Genomic DNA, 17,549 nt, shown 5'->3' with positions numbered 1-17,549 from the left:
ATTATTTACCACTCACACAATCGCTGATGGTCTAAAGCTGACTGTGGTCACAGGGTGGGAAGTTAGTCAGAAATGGCCCGGGAAGTTCTTGAAGGAAAGGCCGTCGATATCAAATACTAGGAAGTATTTCTCTGCCCGCTGGCTCATTTGCCACAGAGACAGGGGAGCCCAAGAGAGAGTCCGCTGTCTATATCTGGCCACGTGACAACGTGTGATTTGTTTAGCCTCCCTGAACCTCCTTTATGTGGCTCTGGTGAGGATCTGATGTGGGAATGCTTGCCAAGCACTATGTTTTGATCAGGGCTTTTGAATCCATAGGTCCCAAGAATAATATCGTACTTGGATGCATGTAAGATATGCATTGGATGGGGGGGTAAGGAACCCAAGATAAGCATTCTAAACATTTCCATATCCACTAATTCTAAACATTTGGTAAGCCGGACAGCGTGGGTATGAGAGGTTCTCTGTTAAAGTTGGAAAAGGAACTTTAAAATAAAGTTTCTGCTTAGCCAGACGTGGTGGCACACACCTGTAAGCCCAGTACTTGGAAGGTTGAGATAGGAGGATCACAGATTTGAGGGTCAGCCTCGGCAATTTAACGAAGGCCTCAGCAATGTAGGGAGACCCTGTTTCCAAATAAAAATGTAAAATAGGGCTGGAGGTGTAGCTCAAAGGTAGAGTGGCCCTGGGTTCAATCTCCAGTACCACCAATGGGGAGAAAATAGCTTCTGTTTATCTATAGACACTAGGTAGTGAACACAAACTGAAATCATTCCTATTACTTGAACATTTTTGCTCTAACTTATTTGATGGTGCTAACTTAAAATTAACAGGCTCGCCAGGCGTGGTGGCACACACTTGTAATCCCCGCGCTTGGGAGGCTGAGACGGGAGGATCGCACAGGTTCGAAGCCAGCCTCGGCTACTTAGTGAGGCTCTCAGCAACTTAGTGAGACCCTGTTTCAAAATAATGTATAAAATAGGTCTGGGAGTATAGCCCAGAGGCAGGAAAGCCCCTGGGTTTCACCTCCAGTACCACACACACACACACACACACACACACACACACACACAAATAACAGGCTCAATGTCTTTTGGGCATGGGGGATTAAACTCAGAGGCATTCTACCTCTGAGCTACACCCTCGATCCTATTTTATTTTTTACTTTGAAACAAAGTCTCACTAAGTTGCTGAGAGCCTCACTAAGTCATTGAGGCTGGCCTCCCACCTGCCATCCTCCTGTCTCTGCCTCCCAAGTACTGGGATTACAAGCGTGCACCACCACACCCGGCAGGCTCGATGTCTTCTAAAGTATTCTGTATGCAATGCCGAGCCCTCTCTCTGCTGAGCGGAGTCCATGATTTTCTACAATATTTCTCATCCTCCTACGCCACAAAGACTCACGGGATGGCTCCGGAGGATCAGTGGAAAACCGGGTTGAGCGTGGGCAGCCCCTGGAATCAATCTTTCCAGAGCCTGGATCAGGCCTCCTGGGCCCCAAAGGAGTTTGGATTGTAGCCACGTTAACATGGTCGGGGGTTGAAGATCTTGTATTCCAACATGACTGGTGGAAAATTCCTCCAGAAACCTGGGTCCTCCTTCCGTGTCCTGAGCTGTTTTCCCTGTCCTGTTCCCCACACTTCTGAACATGGTTCTGTGCCACCCACGTGTAAAATACGGCGCATCCTTCTCAACACACTAACCCCCTACCTCTCTGGTCCTTTATGGTCGTGAAGCATGGGTTGGGGCGGAGGGGGGGATTATTTATTTTCATTTTACAATCAAAGAATCAGCGCCTGCCACAGCCAGATTCTCCTCCCTCCGGACCTCATCCCGGGCATGCTGTCACACTGGTGGTCCTTCTCAATGGTTTCTAAGTGACCACTGCCATCTTTTCTTTTTTTAATAAGTTGTTATTTTATTTATTTATTTATTTATTTATTTATTTATTTATTTATTTATTTGGTGGTACTGGGGTTCCTGGAAGCCCTTCTACCTCCGGGCTACACTCCCAGACCTATTTTTGCATTTTTTATTTGGAAACAGGGTCTCCTAAGCCAGCGCGCGCGGCTGGCTTCGAACCTGCGCGATCCTCCTGTCTCTGCCTCCCAAGCGCGGGGATTACAAGCGTGGCCACTGCGCCCGGCAGGATTTTTTTTTATGAAACTGGCTGACCCTATGTTTGGGACATAAATGTTGACTATTATTATTTCCTCTTGATGGATTTTTTTTTTATTTTAAGTAGTACTGGGGATGGAACCTAGGGTCCTTCTATCTCCGGGCTACACTCCCAGACCTATTTTATATTTTTTATTTGGAAACAGGGTCTCCTAAGCCAGCGCACGCGGCTGGCTTCGAACCTGCGCCATCCTCCTGTCTCCGCCTCCCGAGCGCGGGGATTACAAGCGTGGCCACCGCGCCCGGCTGACCACTGTCATCTTTTAACTTCCGGCCCTTTCATCTGGGGAGCTAGTCACTCCCCGCAGAAGCAGCCTGCAGCTCGCATTATTTAAGACGCCACGCTGATCAGCTCGCCCTCTTGTAAGATGTTTATGCTCCGTTACTCTTCTTTATGTCCCTTGGCTTCTACTAATCTCTTTGCATTTCTCCCTGAATATTAAGCTCAGGAGCATGTAAATAATGCCCACTGTAAAGGCCAATTTCCCCGCTAAAGAGACGATTCAAAGAAGCTTTTGCTCTTCCTTGGTAAACGCAGGGTGAGTTTTACTCCCATCCTATGATCTTGGGGAAAGCTTAAGGTTGCTTACAAACCTGGGATGATTCGTTTTAAACCCAGGGAATGCCGGGCGTGGTGGCGCACGCTTGTCATCCCAGCACTTGGGAGGCTGAGACAGGAGGATCGCACGGGTTCGAAGCCAGCCTCGGCTACTGAGTGAGGCTCTCGGCAACTTAGTGAGGCCCTGTTTCCAAATAAAGTATAAAATAGGTCTGGGAGTATAGCCCGGAGGTAGAAAGCCTCTGGGGTTCCATCCCCAGTACCAAAAAAAAAAAAAAAAAAGAAAAAGAAAAAAGAAAAAAAGCCAGGCGTGGTGGCACATGCTTGTAATCCCCGCTTGGGAGATGAAGACAGGAGGATCACACAGGTTTAGGTTCGAAGCCAGCCGCGCCGGCTTAGAAGACCCTGTTTCCGAGTTTAAAAAAAATAAAAAAACATATATATATATATATATATATATATATATATATATATAATATATATAATAGGTCTGGGAGTGTAGCCCAGAGACAGAATGATTTCCAGAAACCCCAGTACCACACACACACACACACACACACACACACACACACACACAGAAAACTTGTCTCCTTTGAAGACTATTTGAGTAAACATATTTTTGTGATGGTCTCTGGCTAGGCTTATAATGTCCTATTTTGAGTCTGTAGCCATGAATTATCACAACAGGCAAGACAGGGCCCTGCATGGGTAAGATTTGATTTTTGCAATTTAGAATCCTACCGAAAATAATCAAACCCAATGGTTGACGGACAAACACAATCTGCATGATTAAAGATTCTCGGCTTCCTCATGATGCAGTGGTCAATAGGAATATCCCTCAGGCAAGAATTCTAAACAAGAATAATGATTGCTCATTTGCAACACTATGTGGGCAATTTTATATCTGGTCCTTCTGGTTTTTTTTTGTTGTTGTTGTTGTTGTTTTCTTATAGCAATAGTCTAGTCGGCTAGTCTTTAAGGCAAAAGAATAATTAGTGTTATTTTTCATTATGTCAAAATGTCTGATAATAAGATACATAGAAATTGGGCATGGTGGCGCACACTTGTAATCCCAGCATTTGAAAAATGCTTAGTATAGAGACAAGCCCTCAACTGGGAGTGATTTTGTACCCCATGGGACATTTTTTTTGTTTTGTGTGTGGTACTGGGGATGGAATCCAGGGGCATTCTACCCCCGAGCTACACCCCCAGCTCTCTTTTTATTCTTTATTTTGAAACAGAGTCTCACTGAGTTGCAGAGGGCCTCAGAAGTTGCTGAGGCTGGCCTTGAATCACGATCCTCCTGACTCAGCCTCCAAAATGCTGGGGTTACAAGCGTGCGCCACCACGCCCGGCCTCATGGGACATTTGACAGTGTCGGTAGACAGTTCAGCTTGTCACAGCTGGGGAAGGGTAAATGCAACTGTTATCTAGTGGGTACAAACTCAGGATACGGCTAAACATTCTGCGGTGCCCACCACCAAAAAAATTCTTGGGTTGAGAAGTCTGTATATAGCCTGGCATAGAGTCAGCGCTTCATAAAAGTGTGCTATTTTTTTTTTCTTCTTATTATTATTATTATTATTATTTTGGTGGTACTGGGGTTCCTGGAAGCCCTTCTACCTCCAGGCTACACTCCCAGACCTATTTTTACATTTTTATTTGGAAACAGGGTCTCCTAAGCCAGCGCACACGGCTGGCTTCGAACCTGCGCGATCCTCCTGTCTCTGCCTCCCAAGCGCAGGGATTACAAGCGTGCACCACCACGCCCGGCCAGTTATTCTTATTTTTAACAGTTGGTTGATGTTGTCAATGTTTCAAACTCCTGGTTTAAAATAATGCCACCAATCCCCGCGCTTGGGAGGCGGAGATTGGAGGATCGCGCAGGTTCGAAGCCAGCCTCGCCGGCTTAAGAGACCCTGTTTCCAAATAAAATTTTTAAAAAAGAGTATAAAATAGGTTTGGGAGCGTAGCCCGGAGGTAGAAGGGCTTCCAGGAACCCCAGCACCACCAATAAATAAATAAATAAATAAATGTAATAAATAAATAAATAAATAAATAAGTCGGGCATAGCACATGCTTGTAAGCCCAGTTCTTGGGAGGCTGAGACAGGAGGATCTGGATTGTACTCAGCCTCAGCTACTTAGTGAGGCCCTCAGCAACTCAGTGAGACCCTATTTCAAAATAAAGAGTAATATATCAGGCCGGGGGTACAGCTCGGAGGTAGAAAGCCTTTGAGTTCAATCTCCAGCACCATACACACACACAAATAAAAAATATAAAAGGGCTGGCTGGGGTATAGCTCACAGATAGAATGTCCCTGGGTTCAATCCCTAGTACTACCAAAAAAAAAAAAAAAAAAAAAAAGAGTTTTCATTTACTTAATAACTTAAGAGTATTATACAGGCTAAAAGTACTTACCATGTTTTCTTTTTCTTCTTCTTTTTTTTTTTTAGAATTTCATTGGCACAATGTAACTATACTTCGTAGTGAGATGTACCCCACTTTGCCACGCCTCCCTCCCTGCACACACCAGCGACGTAGACAGTAATACCTTCATATGCAAACAAGAAACCGACCAAATGATGTTCTATTCATCCTTTTAAACTTTTTTTAAGGTTATTTAAATCTTCTGGGATTTTGAATCAGCATCACCCCTTTGCTAAACCCGGTGTTTGCAACACCTTTACTTTCTTTTGCATTTCTTTGGATACATTATCCTGGAAATATACTTTGTTTTTAGTCTATTTGGGAGCCCAGATTAGAGTAGCCCAAGGGCCTTTTGGTGGTTTTTGCTAGTTGCTGGTGATGTGGTTGTTTGAAAAAAAAACCCTGTCATTTGGGATTAACCATGCTACGGTTGCTTTTCTTCCAGAATAATCCTTGAGCAGTAATATTCACACAGCTCTCAGGAGCAGCCAGTGGTCATTCTCTGGAGTCAGGACCTCGGCGGGTGTGCGGTATCCCCCCCCCCCCCCCCGTTCCACCCAGAACATAATGACTTTCAAAGTCTAGTTGCTTGTGGGTCACAGACTAAGTCAATCCAATTAATACAATTACACCCAAACAATAGTAGCAATGTTGATCTGAAATAGTTTTGTCTCTTGGGCTAAGCTTTGATGTGCAGGGAAACTCCCTTTCTGCTTTAGATTCATTTGAAACAAGACGATTTCCCCCTCAGCCTGCCACAAAGTAGCACCTGTTTTTCTTGACATCTGAAACAGGAGCCGGAAGATCCTTGATAGAAAATATCCATTCGCCTCTGAGAGAGCTGGATGGTACTGCAGGTTAATTAGACTAGAATGCCTCCCTGGTTTAAATGAGCCCGATTTTGTTCTTTAAGAATATAAATATTGCCGGGCGCGGTGGCGCACACTTGTCATCCCCGCGCTTGGGAGGCGGAGACAGGAGGATCGCGCAGGTTCGAAGCCAGCCGCGCGCGCTGGCTTAGGAGACCCTGTTTCCAAATAAAAATGTAAAAATAGGTCTGGGAGTGTAGCCCGGAGGTAGAAGGGCTTCCAGGAACCCCAGTACCACCAATATATAATATATATATATATGAATATGCCTTTAATATATGTTAAGCTTGTTGTCTCCTCACCATACAAACTAACAGAGTCTGACTTATCACAGAAAAACTGGTAATAATTCTTAATAGCCAAGTGCAGTGATATGTATGCTGTTCTTCCCAATCAGATATTGCCTTTGGTTTCCGACTGTCAAAACCTTAATAAAGACAATAATTCTTGGCCTGCCCATAAGTGAGATTATGAAACCCAGCAACGAGGAAGCCATTAAAACATTAATTTAGAGGGGAGTTAATTGCAGATTTAATATGGTGTTTCGCAATTTGGTCCACAAAATGTTTCAGCATGATTAATGGTATTTTCCAAGGGCTTAACACAGTAAGCCCAAGGAAAAATTTTTTTCCTTGTCAGCCTTTATTCTTCAGCTACTCATCAGAGGTTGTAAATAGACACAAATACTTTAGTGAATTCCATGTCTAAGGGGAAAAAAAAAATCCCCCATCTCTAGGAATAGGAACAAGAAAAAGAAGAAACTATAAAAAAATAATTCTGCTTCTATGGCCCTAAACTTCAAAACTCTTCTCTGGTTTGACATTTAATCTGCTAAGACATTTTTCTTCCCGGTACCCTACTTCCCAGTTTTCAAGACCTGAAATCCACCATGACAGAAATCACCCAGGATTTTCATTTCACGCCTTGGCGTTATTTCTAGGTTCTGCTAAATATTCCATCGCCCTCTCGCCTTCCAATCCTTTTCCATCCCTGGGAGACGTTTGTTCACTTTATAGACTCCGCCGCACCTTCTTAGCCTCCTCGCCTCCCAGCGTGGATAGGCAGGGTTTTCAGATTTCAGACAGAAAAAACCTTGACTCCCATTCGTGGGAAAGGAGCCATCCCTCGGAGCTATGATGGTGGCAGGGCTAGGCACGCGTGCCCTCCCCGCGACCCTCCACCCGCTTTCCCCAAGGCTCCCACTTACCCCGTCTGTCTTCCTAGTGCTCCGTGTCATGTGGCCAAGGCGTGCAGCAGAGAGATGTCACCTGTCAGATGGGAACACACAAAATAGCCAGAGACACGGACTGCAGCCCAAGCGACCGCCCAGAGTCCCAGCGCGCCTGCCAAGCCCCGCCGTGTCCTCTCTACGCCTGGAGGGCGGAGCCCTGGCAAGAGGTGAGTCCGCCCGGGATACAGGATGCTGTGCACCTGCCGCCGGGCATCTCCTCGGCCCCGCCAGCGCCATCCCTGTCCCCAGGACGCTGGCCAGGCCAGCTCCGGGGTGACCTTGCTGGACCCCTTCCAGAAGCTTTGCTGTCGAGGCGGGGCTGCCACTTTTCGAAGGATGGGGGAGCGTGCGTTGATTTTAAGCAGATCCTCTGACCCTGAATGTCCCAGGTCTGACTGTATCAAGGAGTTTTCACAAGCCTCTGGTCAGATAACTTTCACAGGAGGAGGAGGCGATGGGAGGAAGTTTTTAAATCCATGTAGCCAGATTGGGCCACTCTGTATTAATTTGAAGAGGCAGAAGGCGGACTTGTAGGTAGAACCTGCCCCGGGCTTTTCCCCTTTCTGCATCTCTGGCTGTCAGGTGGAAGAGGGTACTCATGTGGAACCCTGATTAATTAGTGAAGGGTTTCTAGAGATCTGAAAAAGGGAAAGGACTCAGTCGATGCAGAAAGAACCTGGACTTATCCCCCCCACACACACTCCAAGTTAATGTTTGGCTAAGGAAAACACTAAGCATTCCTAGGAAAACATTCAGCTAGGAAGAAAAGACGTTGGCAGGAGGCAACCTCAGTTTCTGAAACAGAGTATTTAATCACAGAACATTCCCTCTAGGGGAAATTAGAAGGCAGAACCATCTATACTGGTGTCAGAATAAATTTATTTATTTATTTATTTATTTATTTATTTATTTATTTATTTATTGTGTGGGTCTGGAGATGGAACCCAGGGGCATTTGACCTCCGAGCTACATCCCCTGCCCTATTTATTTATTTATTTATTTATTTATTTATTTATTTATTTTGAAACAGGGTCTCACTGAGTTGCAGAGGGCCTCACTAAGTAGCTGAGGCTGTCCACGAACCGCGATCCTCCGGTCTCAGCCTCCCAAATGCTGGGATGACAAGCGTGTGCCACCACGCCTGGCGAATCTAGAATTTTTAGAATAAAAAAAGTAATGCCGGGCATAGTGGCGCATGCTTGTAATCCCAGCATTCGGGAGGCTGAGACAGGAGGATCAAGGTCTACAGACAGCCTCAGCTACTTAGTGAGGCCCTTTGCAACTCAGTGAGACCCTGTTTCAAAATAAAAATACAAATTAGGGCTGAGGGTATAGCTCGGAGGTTGAATGCCCCTGGGTTCCATCCCCAGTACTGAAAAAAAAAAAAAAAAAGAGTAAGCCAGGCATGGTGCCACACACTTGTAATCCATTTGTAATCTCAGTACTTGGAAGGTTGAGACAGGAGGATCACAGGTTTGATCCTCCAGCCTGGGCAACTTAGTGAGACCCTGTTTCAAAATATAAGTAAATAAGCCGGGCGTGGTGGCGCACACTTGTAATCCCCGCACTTGGGAGGCTGAGACAGGAGGATCACACGGGTTCGAAGCCAGCCTCAGCTACTGCGTGAGGCTCTCAGCAACTTAGTGAGACCCTGTTTCCAAATAAAGTATAAAATAGGTCTGGGAGTATAGCCCAGAGGTAGAAGACCCCTGGATTCCAGCCCCAGTACCACCAATAAATAAATAAATAAATAAATAGGATGGGGGTATAGAGCTGGCTATGGTGGTACACACTTGTAATCCCAGCATTCAGAAGGCTGAGACAGGAGGATTGGAGCTTGCAGACAGCCTCAGCTACTACTTAGTAACGTCTTTGCAACTCAGTGAGACTCTGTTTCAAAATAAAGAATAAGAAAAATCAGTCTGGGGGTGTATCTTGGAGGTAGAATGCCCCTGGGTTCCATCCCCAATACCAAAAATAAATAAATAAATAAAGACTTTCTTTGTGTGTAGGGGGAGGGAGTACTGGGGATGGAACCCAGGGGCATTCTACCTCTAAGCTACACCTCCAGCTGTACCTCCAGCCCTATTTTTGTATTCTTTATTTTGAAACAAGGTCTCACTAATTTGCAGAGGGCCTGGCTTCAAACCTGCTATCCTCCTGTCTCAGCCTCCCAAATACTGGGATTACAAGCGTGCACCACCACGCCAGGCTAGAATAAAAACTTTCTAAAGTGCTCTTTAGAGCACTCAAGCAAACTGATTTTATGCGTAGCTGTCTTGCAAGGCGTGGTGGCTCAGGCCTGTAATCCTGGTACTTGGAGGCTGAGACGGGAGGATCGCAGTTCGTGGACAGCCTCGGCTACCTAGTGTGGCCCTCTGCAACTTAGTGAGACCCTGTTTCAAAATAAAGAATAAAAAAATAGGGCTGGGGGTGTAGCTCAGAAGTAGAATGCCCCTGGGTTCAATCCCCTGTGAAAGAAAGGAAGAAAGGAAGGAAGGAAGGAAGGAAGGAAGGAAGGAAGGAAGGAAGAAAGAAAGAAAGAAAGAAAGAAAGAAAGAAAGAAAGAAAGAAAGAAAAGGGCTGAGGGTGTAGCTCAGAGATAGACTGCCCCTGGGTTAAATCCCCGGTGCCAAGCCAGGCGTGGTGGCGCACGCTTATAATCCACACGCTCGGGAGGCAGAGACAGGAGGATCGCACAGGTTCAAGGGGCTTAAGAGACCCTGTTTCTAATTTTTTTTAAAGTATAAAAATAGGTCTGGGAGTGTAGCCTGGAGATAGAAGGGTTTCCAGGAACCCCAGTACCACCAAAAATAAATAAATAAATCCCCAGTGCCAAGAAAGAAAGAAAGAAAGAAAGAAAGAAAGAAAGAAAGAAAGAAAGAAAGAAAGAAAGAAGGAAAGAAAGAAAGAAAGAAAGAAAGAAAAAAGTATATGTGGGGACAGAAATGTCCAGACTCTTCATATCTGGCTTTAAAATGAGCTTTGAAAATAGAACCTATTGGCCATTTAAGGCCTGTTTGTCTTGGTGGTTTTTGTCTTCGGTCTTTCTTAAGACATGGACACGGCGCCCAGGGCCCAGGGCCGTGGAGTTTCACGTTCTGTTCTGTCTTTTCCGTCTCTCCACTGGTGACGTGGCTCCAGAAATCACACCTTGGAGAAAGTCAACAGCCGCAGAAGGCAGAGCCTGTGAATATCACCGGGTTTCCTTCTCCTGTGGTTAAGGGAGTGCACCGAAAGCTATATTCGAAAGTATAAAGAGACTTGATTACCGTCTTTGAGGGAAGACAATTTCTACCTCTGCCCTTAAATGATCCGGTTCAGCCGGTCACCCCACGGCCTACCTCCCTGGCTGAACAAAATGGTCCCTGAAGAGTTTATTTTCGGGCTTCTCCACCCTCGGAGTTGGGCTGTTATCTTCCAACTCTGTTAATTTCAGCACATTTAAAAGCCCACACAGCCTGTGCCCGGGGGGCAAGCTACTTTATTTAGCCCGGCACTGCGCTGATTTTCTTTCTAAATTATAGCATATGTTGAAATTCACAGAGGCCAATAGTGGTTATCTATACATTTGATAGTGTGTGTGTGTGTGTGTGTGTGTGTGTGTGTGTGTGTGTGTTTTCTGAAAGCTATAGTGACATTTGAGGAGACCTTTTAGAAATTGCAATAAGACTGCTTGAAACATCCTGGCTGGTTTTCAGAACTTTCTAGATCATCTTCCAGGACGGGTGAAAGAGACAGAAGTTGCAGGGGGCTGGGGAGGAGGATTGTCATCAAAAGCTACGAAACCCCAATGGCACTGGCTGGGCTTGTTTTGTAACCATGCATCCCCTGTGGCCTCCTGGGCTTTAAGATCCCCCAAACCCGGTCACAGGAGGGTTTTCAGAGCTGCTGTTGACTAATTCCAAAGCTCCAGGCAAGTCACTTATTTACCCAGCTTAATTTTTAATTTTCTGAAAAGTTACATTCAGGGAAAAATTTCCCAGCTCCCTTCTCTACCTTTAGCAAAATCGCTTTTACAGTCATTAATCATTTTTGAGACCGAGGGAGAAAGCAGCCAGGAACCATGTTTCTGCTCCAACAGCACCTATGGACACAGGTTCAAGCCTTGTGGATTAGTGGAAAGGAGCAGAAATGGGAGTTGGAGCCCAGATTCTAGTATTCAAGAATCTTCCCCTTCTCCAAGCAAGCCCTGGCTTTCTAAGGCCTTGCCATCTCTATGGGGAGCTAAATGTTTCTTCTGCAGAGATCTGTATATTGAAAGTTAATTTTTTTTTTGTTTGTTTGTTTCCTCAACATTCTGCAGCCCTCTAACTTGTTTTTGTTTTTTGGTTTTTGTTTTTAATGAAAATACAAGCCGGGCATGATGGTGCACGCTTGTCATCCCAGGACTTGGGAGGCTGAGAAAGACAGGAGTATCACAGGTTTGAGGCCAGCCTCAGCTACTTAATGAGGCCCTTTGCAACTCAGTGAGATGCTGTTTCAAAGTAAAGAATAAAAAATAGGGCTGGGGGTGGAGCTCGGAGGTAGAGTGCCCCTGGGTTCCATTTCCAGTACCTCAAGAGAGAGAGAGAGAGAGAGAGAGAGAGAGAGAGAGAGAGACAGACAGACAGACAGACAGACAGACAGACAGACAGACAGAGACAGAGAGACAGAGACAGAGAGAGAAAGAAGAAGAAGAAGAAGGAGGAGGAGGAGGAGGAGGAGGAGGAGAGGAGGATGAGAAGAGGGGAGGGGAGGGGAGAGGGGGGAGAGAGAGGGAGGAGGAAGAAGAAGGAGGAGGAGGAGAAGGAGAAAAAGAAGGAGAAGAAGAAGGGAGGGGAGGGAAGGGGAGGAGAGGAGAGAGAGGGGAGGAAAGGGGAGAGGGGGGAGATAGAGAGGGAGGAAGAAGAAGAAGAAGGAGAAGGAGAAGAAGAAGAAGGGAGGGGAAGGGAGAGGGAGAGAGAGAGAGAGGGGGAGAGAGAGAGAGACGGAGGGAGAGAGAGATGGATGCCATCACTCCACTATAGTTGCCCTCTTACCTCAAGAAAGTAGAAGAAACCTCCCAAACCACTAAGTTAGGGCTAGGGGTGAGCTGAGCCAACCTCCAGCTCTAGTAGAAGCGACTTGCTCCCCCAGGCTCACCCCATGGGGGTTTTAAGATATTTTCAGGTTCCAGGGACCTGTTGAGGAACTCGGCATTCCAGATAGAGATCTGCTTCCAAATCAGGAATTTGAAGTCTGCAGAGGTTCATTTTAAGTTTGCGGATGTCGGTATGTCACAGAACATACCAACGTAGTCCTTCTGCTGCCTAAGAGAACAGAGTGGCGCCCCCAAAGGCACAGGGCATACCATACAACCCAGTGATTCCACTCCAGGAAATATACCCCAAAGAATCAAAATCAGGTGTTCAAATCTGCCCCTAAACACTCACAGTGAACTAGACAAGGCGGGGCAAAGCTGTCATCCCAATACTTGGGAGGCTGAGGCAGAAAGGTCAAAGGTTCGGGGACAGCCTCAGCAATGTAGCATGACTCTCAGCAACCTAGTGATACCCAGTTTCAAAGCAAAAATAAGTAAATAAAACCTAGGGCCGGGTATGTATAGCCCAGAGATAGGTTTGATCCCTGGTACCACAAGAGAAAAAAAATATATATTTATATGTAGCATTATTAAATATATTGATTAAAATATTATTTGTAGCCGGGCGTGGTGGCGCACGCTTGTAATCCCCGCGCCTGGGAGGCGGAGACAGGAGGATCGCGCTGGTTCGGAGCCAGCCTTGCTGGCTTAAGAGACCCTGTTTCCAAATAAAAATAAAAAATCAAATAGGTCTGGGAGTGTAGCCCAGACGTAGAAGGGCTTCCAGGAACCCCAGTACCACCAAAATATATATATTATTTGTATTTATTATATATTATTATATATATAATTTTTTTCACAATAGCCACAAGGGAAGCAACATGAATGTCCATCAAGCAGATAAATAAATAAACAAAATGCTCAAAATGTTGTTACTGGATCGGCCCAGGCAACAGCGGGGCGTTTCATCCCAGGGGTAAAGGATCCAGAAACAGGCCTGGGTATGGGTGCTGGCTGCCTCACTGCAGCTACCAAAGCTGTCTAGTGTGAAAGCGCCGGGTGGACGCCAGGGGTGCTTTAGACAGAACAGGCGCTGCCGACCTCAGCCACGTATCACCAAGGCGGGACTTCTAGGCTGGAGTTTGCTGTTGGCTAACCCAAGACAGACGAGGACTTTGAGGACAGAAGGACAGCCGTCCTAGGGCAGAATACACTGCCTGCTGGCTCTCTTTTCCCCTCCTGGCTCACAGGAATAAACACATGACCAGGGACAAGTTACCTAGGCTCTCCAAGACCTCCATCTTTAAGGAGGTTCAGAGTTCCAGAGTCCTCATCTGGAAAATGGGGACTGTAGGTAAGGCCAAATCTCACTGTCCTCCTCCTACTATGACTACTTTTCCTCTTCCTTCTTGTCCTCCTCCTCCTCTTCTTCATCTTCTTGTTACCTGGCTTCTTTTTTTTTTTTTCCTGGTGGAGGGGGTAACCGGGGATTAGAGCCAGGGGAGTCCTCTACCACTGAGATACCTCCCTAACCCATTTTATTTTTATCTTGAGATGAGGGTCTTGCTACATTGCCATAGCTGACCTCTAACTTGAGGTCCTCCTGCCTCAGCCTCCGGAGTAGCTGGGGTTACAGGTACACGCCACAGCACCAGGCTGTCACGTACCCAGCTATCCATGTGCGTTGAGTCTTGGACTCAAACAGGAGAACAGGAAACTGGCTCTTAGGGTCAGCTCTCCTCCGGCCAGGACTCGGTCTGGGCTCTGTCCTCGGGAGGGACTTGAGGAACATTTGCTGAGATCCAGGTCAGAGTGTCCGTGCTTGGAGCGGGGGCGGCCGCAGGAAACTCTTTCTGTCCTGGTGGGCCTTCTTTGTCCTTTATGATCTGTTCAGGTGGCGGCATTCCTAGTTAGAGGTGTTTGGACAGCAATTGCTAACCAGCTACGGGACCTCCATCTTAAAGGAGGTTCAGAGTTCCAGAGGCTGTCAAGGAAACGGGCTTTGAGGGCCTTTCCAGCCTCAGATCCACTCAGTCTATGTAAACATGCAGACTGCCACACATGCACAGGCCATCCACCCGCTAGAAGCAGCATCAGGCGGCCGGGTAAAATAAGGAGCCCGTTCTGAGCAGGGCGTAGTGGTGCGCAATGTAATCCCAGTACTTAGGAGGCCACGACAGGAGGATCTGAGGCACAGCCTCAGCAATTTAAAATACATTTGCTGGGCGTGGTGGCACACGCTTGTAATCCCCGCGCTTGGGAGGCAGAGACAGGAGGATTGCGCAGGTTCGAAGCCAGCCGCGCACCCTGGCTTAGGAGACCCTGTTTCCAAATATAAAAAAATGTAAAAATAGGTCTGGGAGTGTAGCCCGGAGGTAGAAGGGCTTCCAGGAACCCCAGTACCACCAAAATAAATAAATAAATAAATAAATAAATAAATAAATAAATAAATAAATAAAATACATTTTGTCAGGGTCGGGATGTAGCTCAGTGGTAAAGCAATTATCTTACATGTGCAGTGTCCTGAATTTGATCCCCAGTACCTACACACACACACACAAACACACACACACACACACACACACACACACACACACACACACATATCTATCAAGCTTGAAATCCATTTTGTCTCATTGGCCCAGAGCTGGAGCATCCATAAAAACTTAACTAATATAATTATATAATGCAGAATACAGTTACATTATAATAAGAATGTAATTCTACTATAATGAATAATTATAAAATTATAATCTAAAATCAGGCATGGTAGCGCACACCTGTAATCCAAGGACTTGGGAGGCTGAGACAGGAGGATTGCAGGTTCAAAGCCAGCCTTGACAGCTTACTGAGGCCCTTAACAACCTAGTGAAACCTGTTTGCACATAGAATTTTTTTTTTTTTTTTGCAGTACTGGGGATGAAACCCAGGGGCATTCTACCTCTGATCTATATCCTCATCCCTATTTTTTATTCTTTATTTTGAAACAGGGTCTCACTGAGTTGTAGAGAGCCTCACTAAGTAGCTGAGGCTGAACACACACTACAGTCTCGTGTCTCCGCCTCCCAAATGCTGGAATTACAAGCTTGTGCCACCACGCCCGGCTTGCACATAAGAAATTAAAAAAAAAAAAGAAATCAGACTGAGAAGATAACTTAGAGGTATAATGCCTCTGGGCTCAACCCCAGTACAAGAAAACATATACAATTAATATTAATATTAATATTAATTTTATATTTTATATTAACATTAATAATTAATATTAATGTTAATATTAAAATTTATATTAATACTTATATTAATATAATATGATTTATATGAATTGTATTATGCTACAATATGTAACTAATATTATAATAGGAAAATATTAATGTAATACTATATGTACACTCCCAATTATGATATCCAGCCTATTTTAATGCACCTGTGTCAACGTAGTTAAAATAGTTGCAGAATTAAAAGCTTTAATTCTGCTGGGTTTAAGGACTGGACAGCTGGGTCACCATGTCACGGTGGCCACAGGACATTGGAGGCCACCCCTCTGTCCCGGCGATTACCACCCTGAAAGAAAGTTTGTCTTTCTCTGCAGTGTACCAGGACCTGCGGCGAGGGCACGAGGCACCGCCGGGTGCTGTGCGTGGATGCGGACGGAGGCGAGGTGCACAGCGCGTACTGCAAGGCAGACGAACAACCTGAAGACAAGCAGCCCTGTTCCTCCCCCCAGCCCTGCGAGTACCTCTGGATCACGGGAGAATGGTCAGAGGTAGGTCCCTGGGAATGTGTGGCCGCTTCTGAGAGCCGCCGCGGGCACAGGCAGGACCAGCAGCTGGGACCTTCCTCCCAGTGCCGACCCGAGAACCAAGCGTTTCCAGACTGGTCCCTCAGTCTCCTGCACCAGAGACCCACAGGAATGGACTCCGTGTCCTGTCAATACGATAAAGAAGGAATTATTACAGGGGCTGTGACTTCACAGGCTGCTTTGGGTGTGGGAAGAAGATCAATAATAAGAAAACGTTTTAGCTCCAGGAAGACAGTAGGGAGAGGCGGGGACTGTGGCCCATGAACACATACAAAGGAAGCAGGCTTTCTCCCTTTCCAGATGACACGGTGCAGAAATGTGGGTCTCCTCCTCCCCGGCCTGATTTTTTAAGAGAGGACAAAAATCTGGACTTCTGTAAGAGATCTCCCAAACTGGAAATGTAGCTCGAACTTTTTTTGTTCAAAACATTGTGCAGGCCAGGTGTGGTGGCGCACGCTTATAATCCAGTACTTGGGAGGCCCAGATAGGAGGATCCGGGTTCACAGGCAGCCTCAGCAGTGAGGCCTTCTGCAACTTAGTGAGACTCTGTTTCCAAAAAAGAGAATAAGCCAGGCATGGTAGTACACACTTGTAATCCCACCATTTGGGAGGCTGAGACAGGAGGATCATGGTTCACGGACAGCATCAGCTACTACTATTTAGTGAGGCCCTTTGCAACTCAGTGACACCCTGTTTCAAAATAAGGAATAAAAAAATAGGGCTGGGGTGTAGTTTGGAGGTAGGATGCCCCTGGGTTCCATCCCCCGGTACTGAAAACAAACAAACAATATTGTGCAGACCCTGGCACAGTGGCACATTCCTGTAATTTCAGTACTTGGGAGGGTGAGATAGAAAATCTTAGTGAGACTGTCTGCAACTCAGTGAGACCCTGTTTCAAAATAAAAAATAAGCCGGGCGTGGTGGCGCACGCTTGTAATCCCTACGCTTGGGAGGTGGAGACAGGAGGATCGCACTAGTTCGAAGCCAGCCTCGCTAGCTTAAGAGACCCTGATTCCAAATAAAAATATAAAATAGGTCTGGGAGTATAGCCCGGAGGTAGAAGGGTTTCCAGGAACCCCAATACCACCAAAAATAAAATAAAATAAGCCGGGCGTGGTGGCGCACACTTGTAATCCCGGCGCTTGGGAGGCGGAGACAGGAGGATCGCGCAGGTTCGAAACCAGCCTCGCTGGCTTAAGAGACCCTGTTTCCAAATAAAGTATATTAAAAAAAGAGAGAGAAGGAGTCAGGTATGGTGGCGCATACTTGTAATCCCAGCATTTGGGAGGCTGAGACAGGAGGATTGTGGTTCCCGGACAGCCTCAGCTACTTAGTGAGGCCCTTTGCAACTCAGTGAGACCCTGTTTCAAAATAAAGAATAAAAAATTGGGCAGGGGGTGTGGCTCAGAGGTAGAATGACT

At 46.2% G+C, this 17,549-nt stretch overlaps 1 protein-coding gene across 1 annotated transcript in view; it reads left to right on the top strand.

Moving 5' to 3' along the window:
- Window positions 1–17,549, top strand: part of ADAMTS9 (ADAM metallopeptidase with thrombospondin type 1 motif 9) — a gene marked incomplete at both ends in the record, with an annotated part of 208,495 nt that overhangs the window by 128,616 nt on the left and 62,330 nt on the right. Inside the window, 2 exons of the mRNA XM_080715587.1 lie at window positions 7,261–7,434; window positions 15,919–16,092. Coding sequence (XP_080571713.1) covers window positions 7,261–7,434; window positions 15,919–16,092 — 348 coding nt within the window. The remainder of the gene's footprint in view (window positions 1–7,260; window positions 7,435–15,918; window positions 16,093–17,549) is intronic.

The sequence above is a fragment of the Muscardinus avellanarius genome, assembly GCF_963383645.1.
Source record: "Muscardinus avellanarius genome assembly, chromosome: 18".
Lineage (NCBI taxonomy): Eukaryota > Metazoa > Chordata > Mammalia > Rodentia > Gliridae > Muscardinus > Muscardinus avellanarius.
The sequence above is the reverse complement of the archived record's forward strand: the minus strand, read 5'-3'. Positions and strand labels throughout refer to the sequence as shown.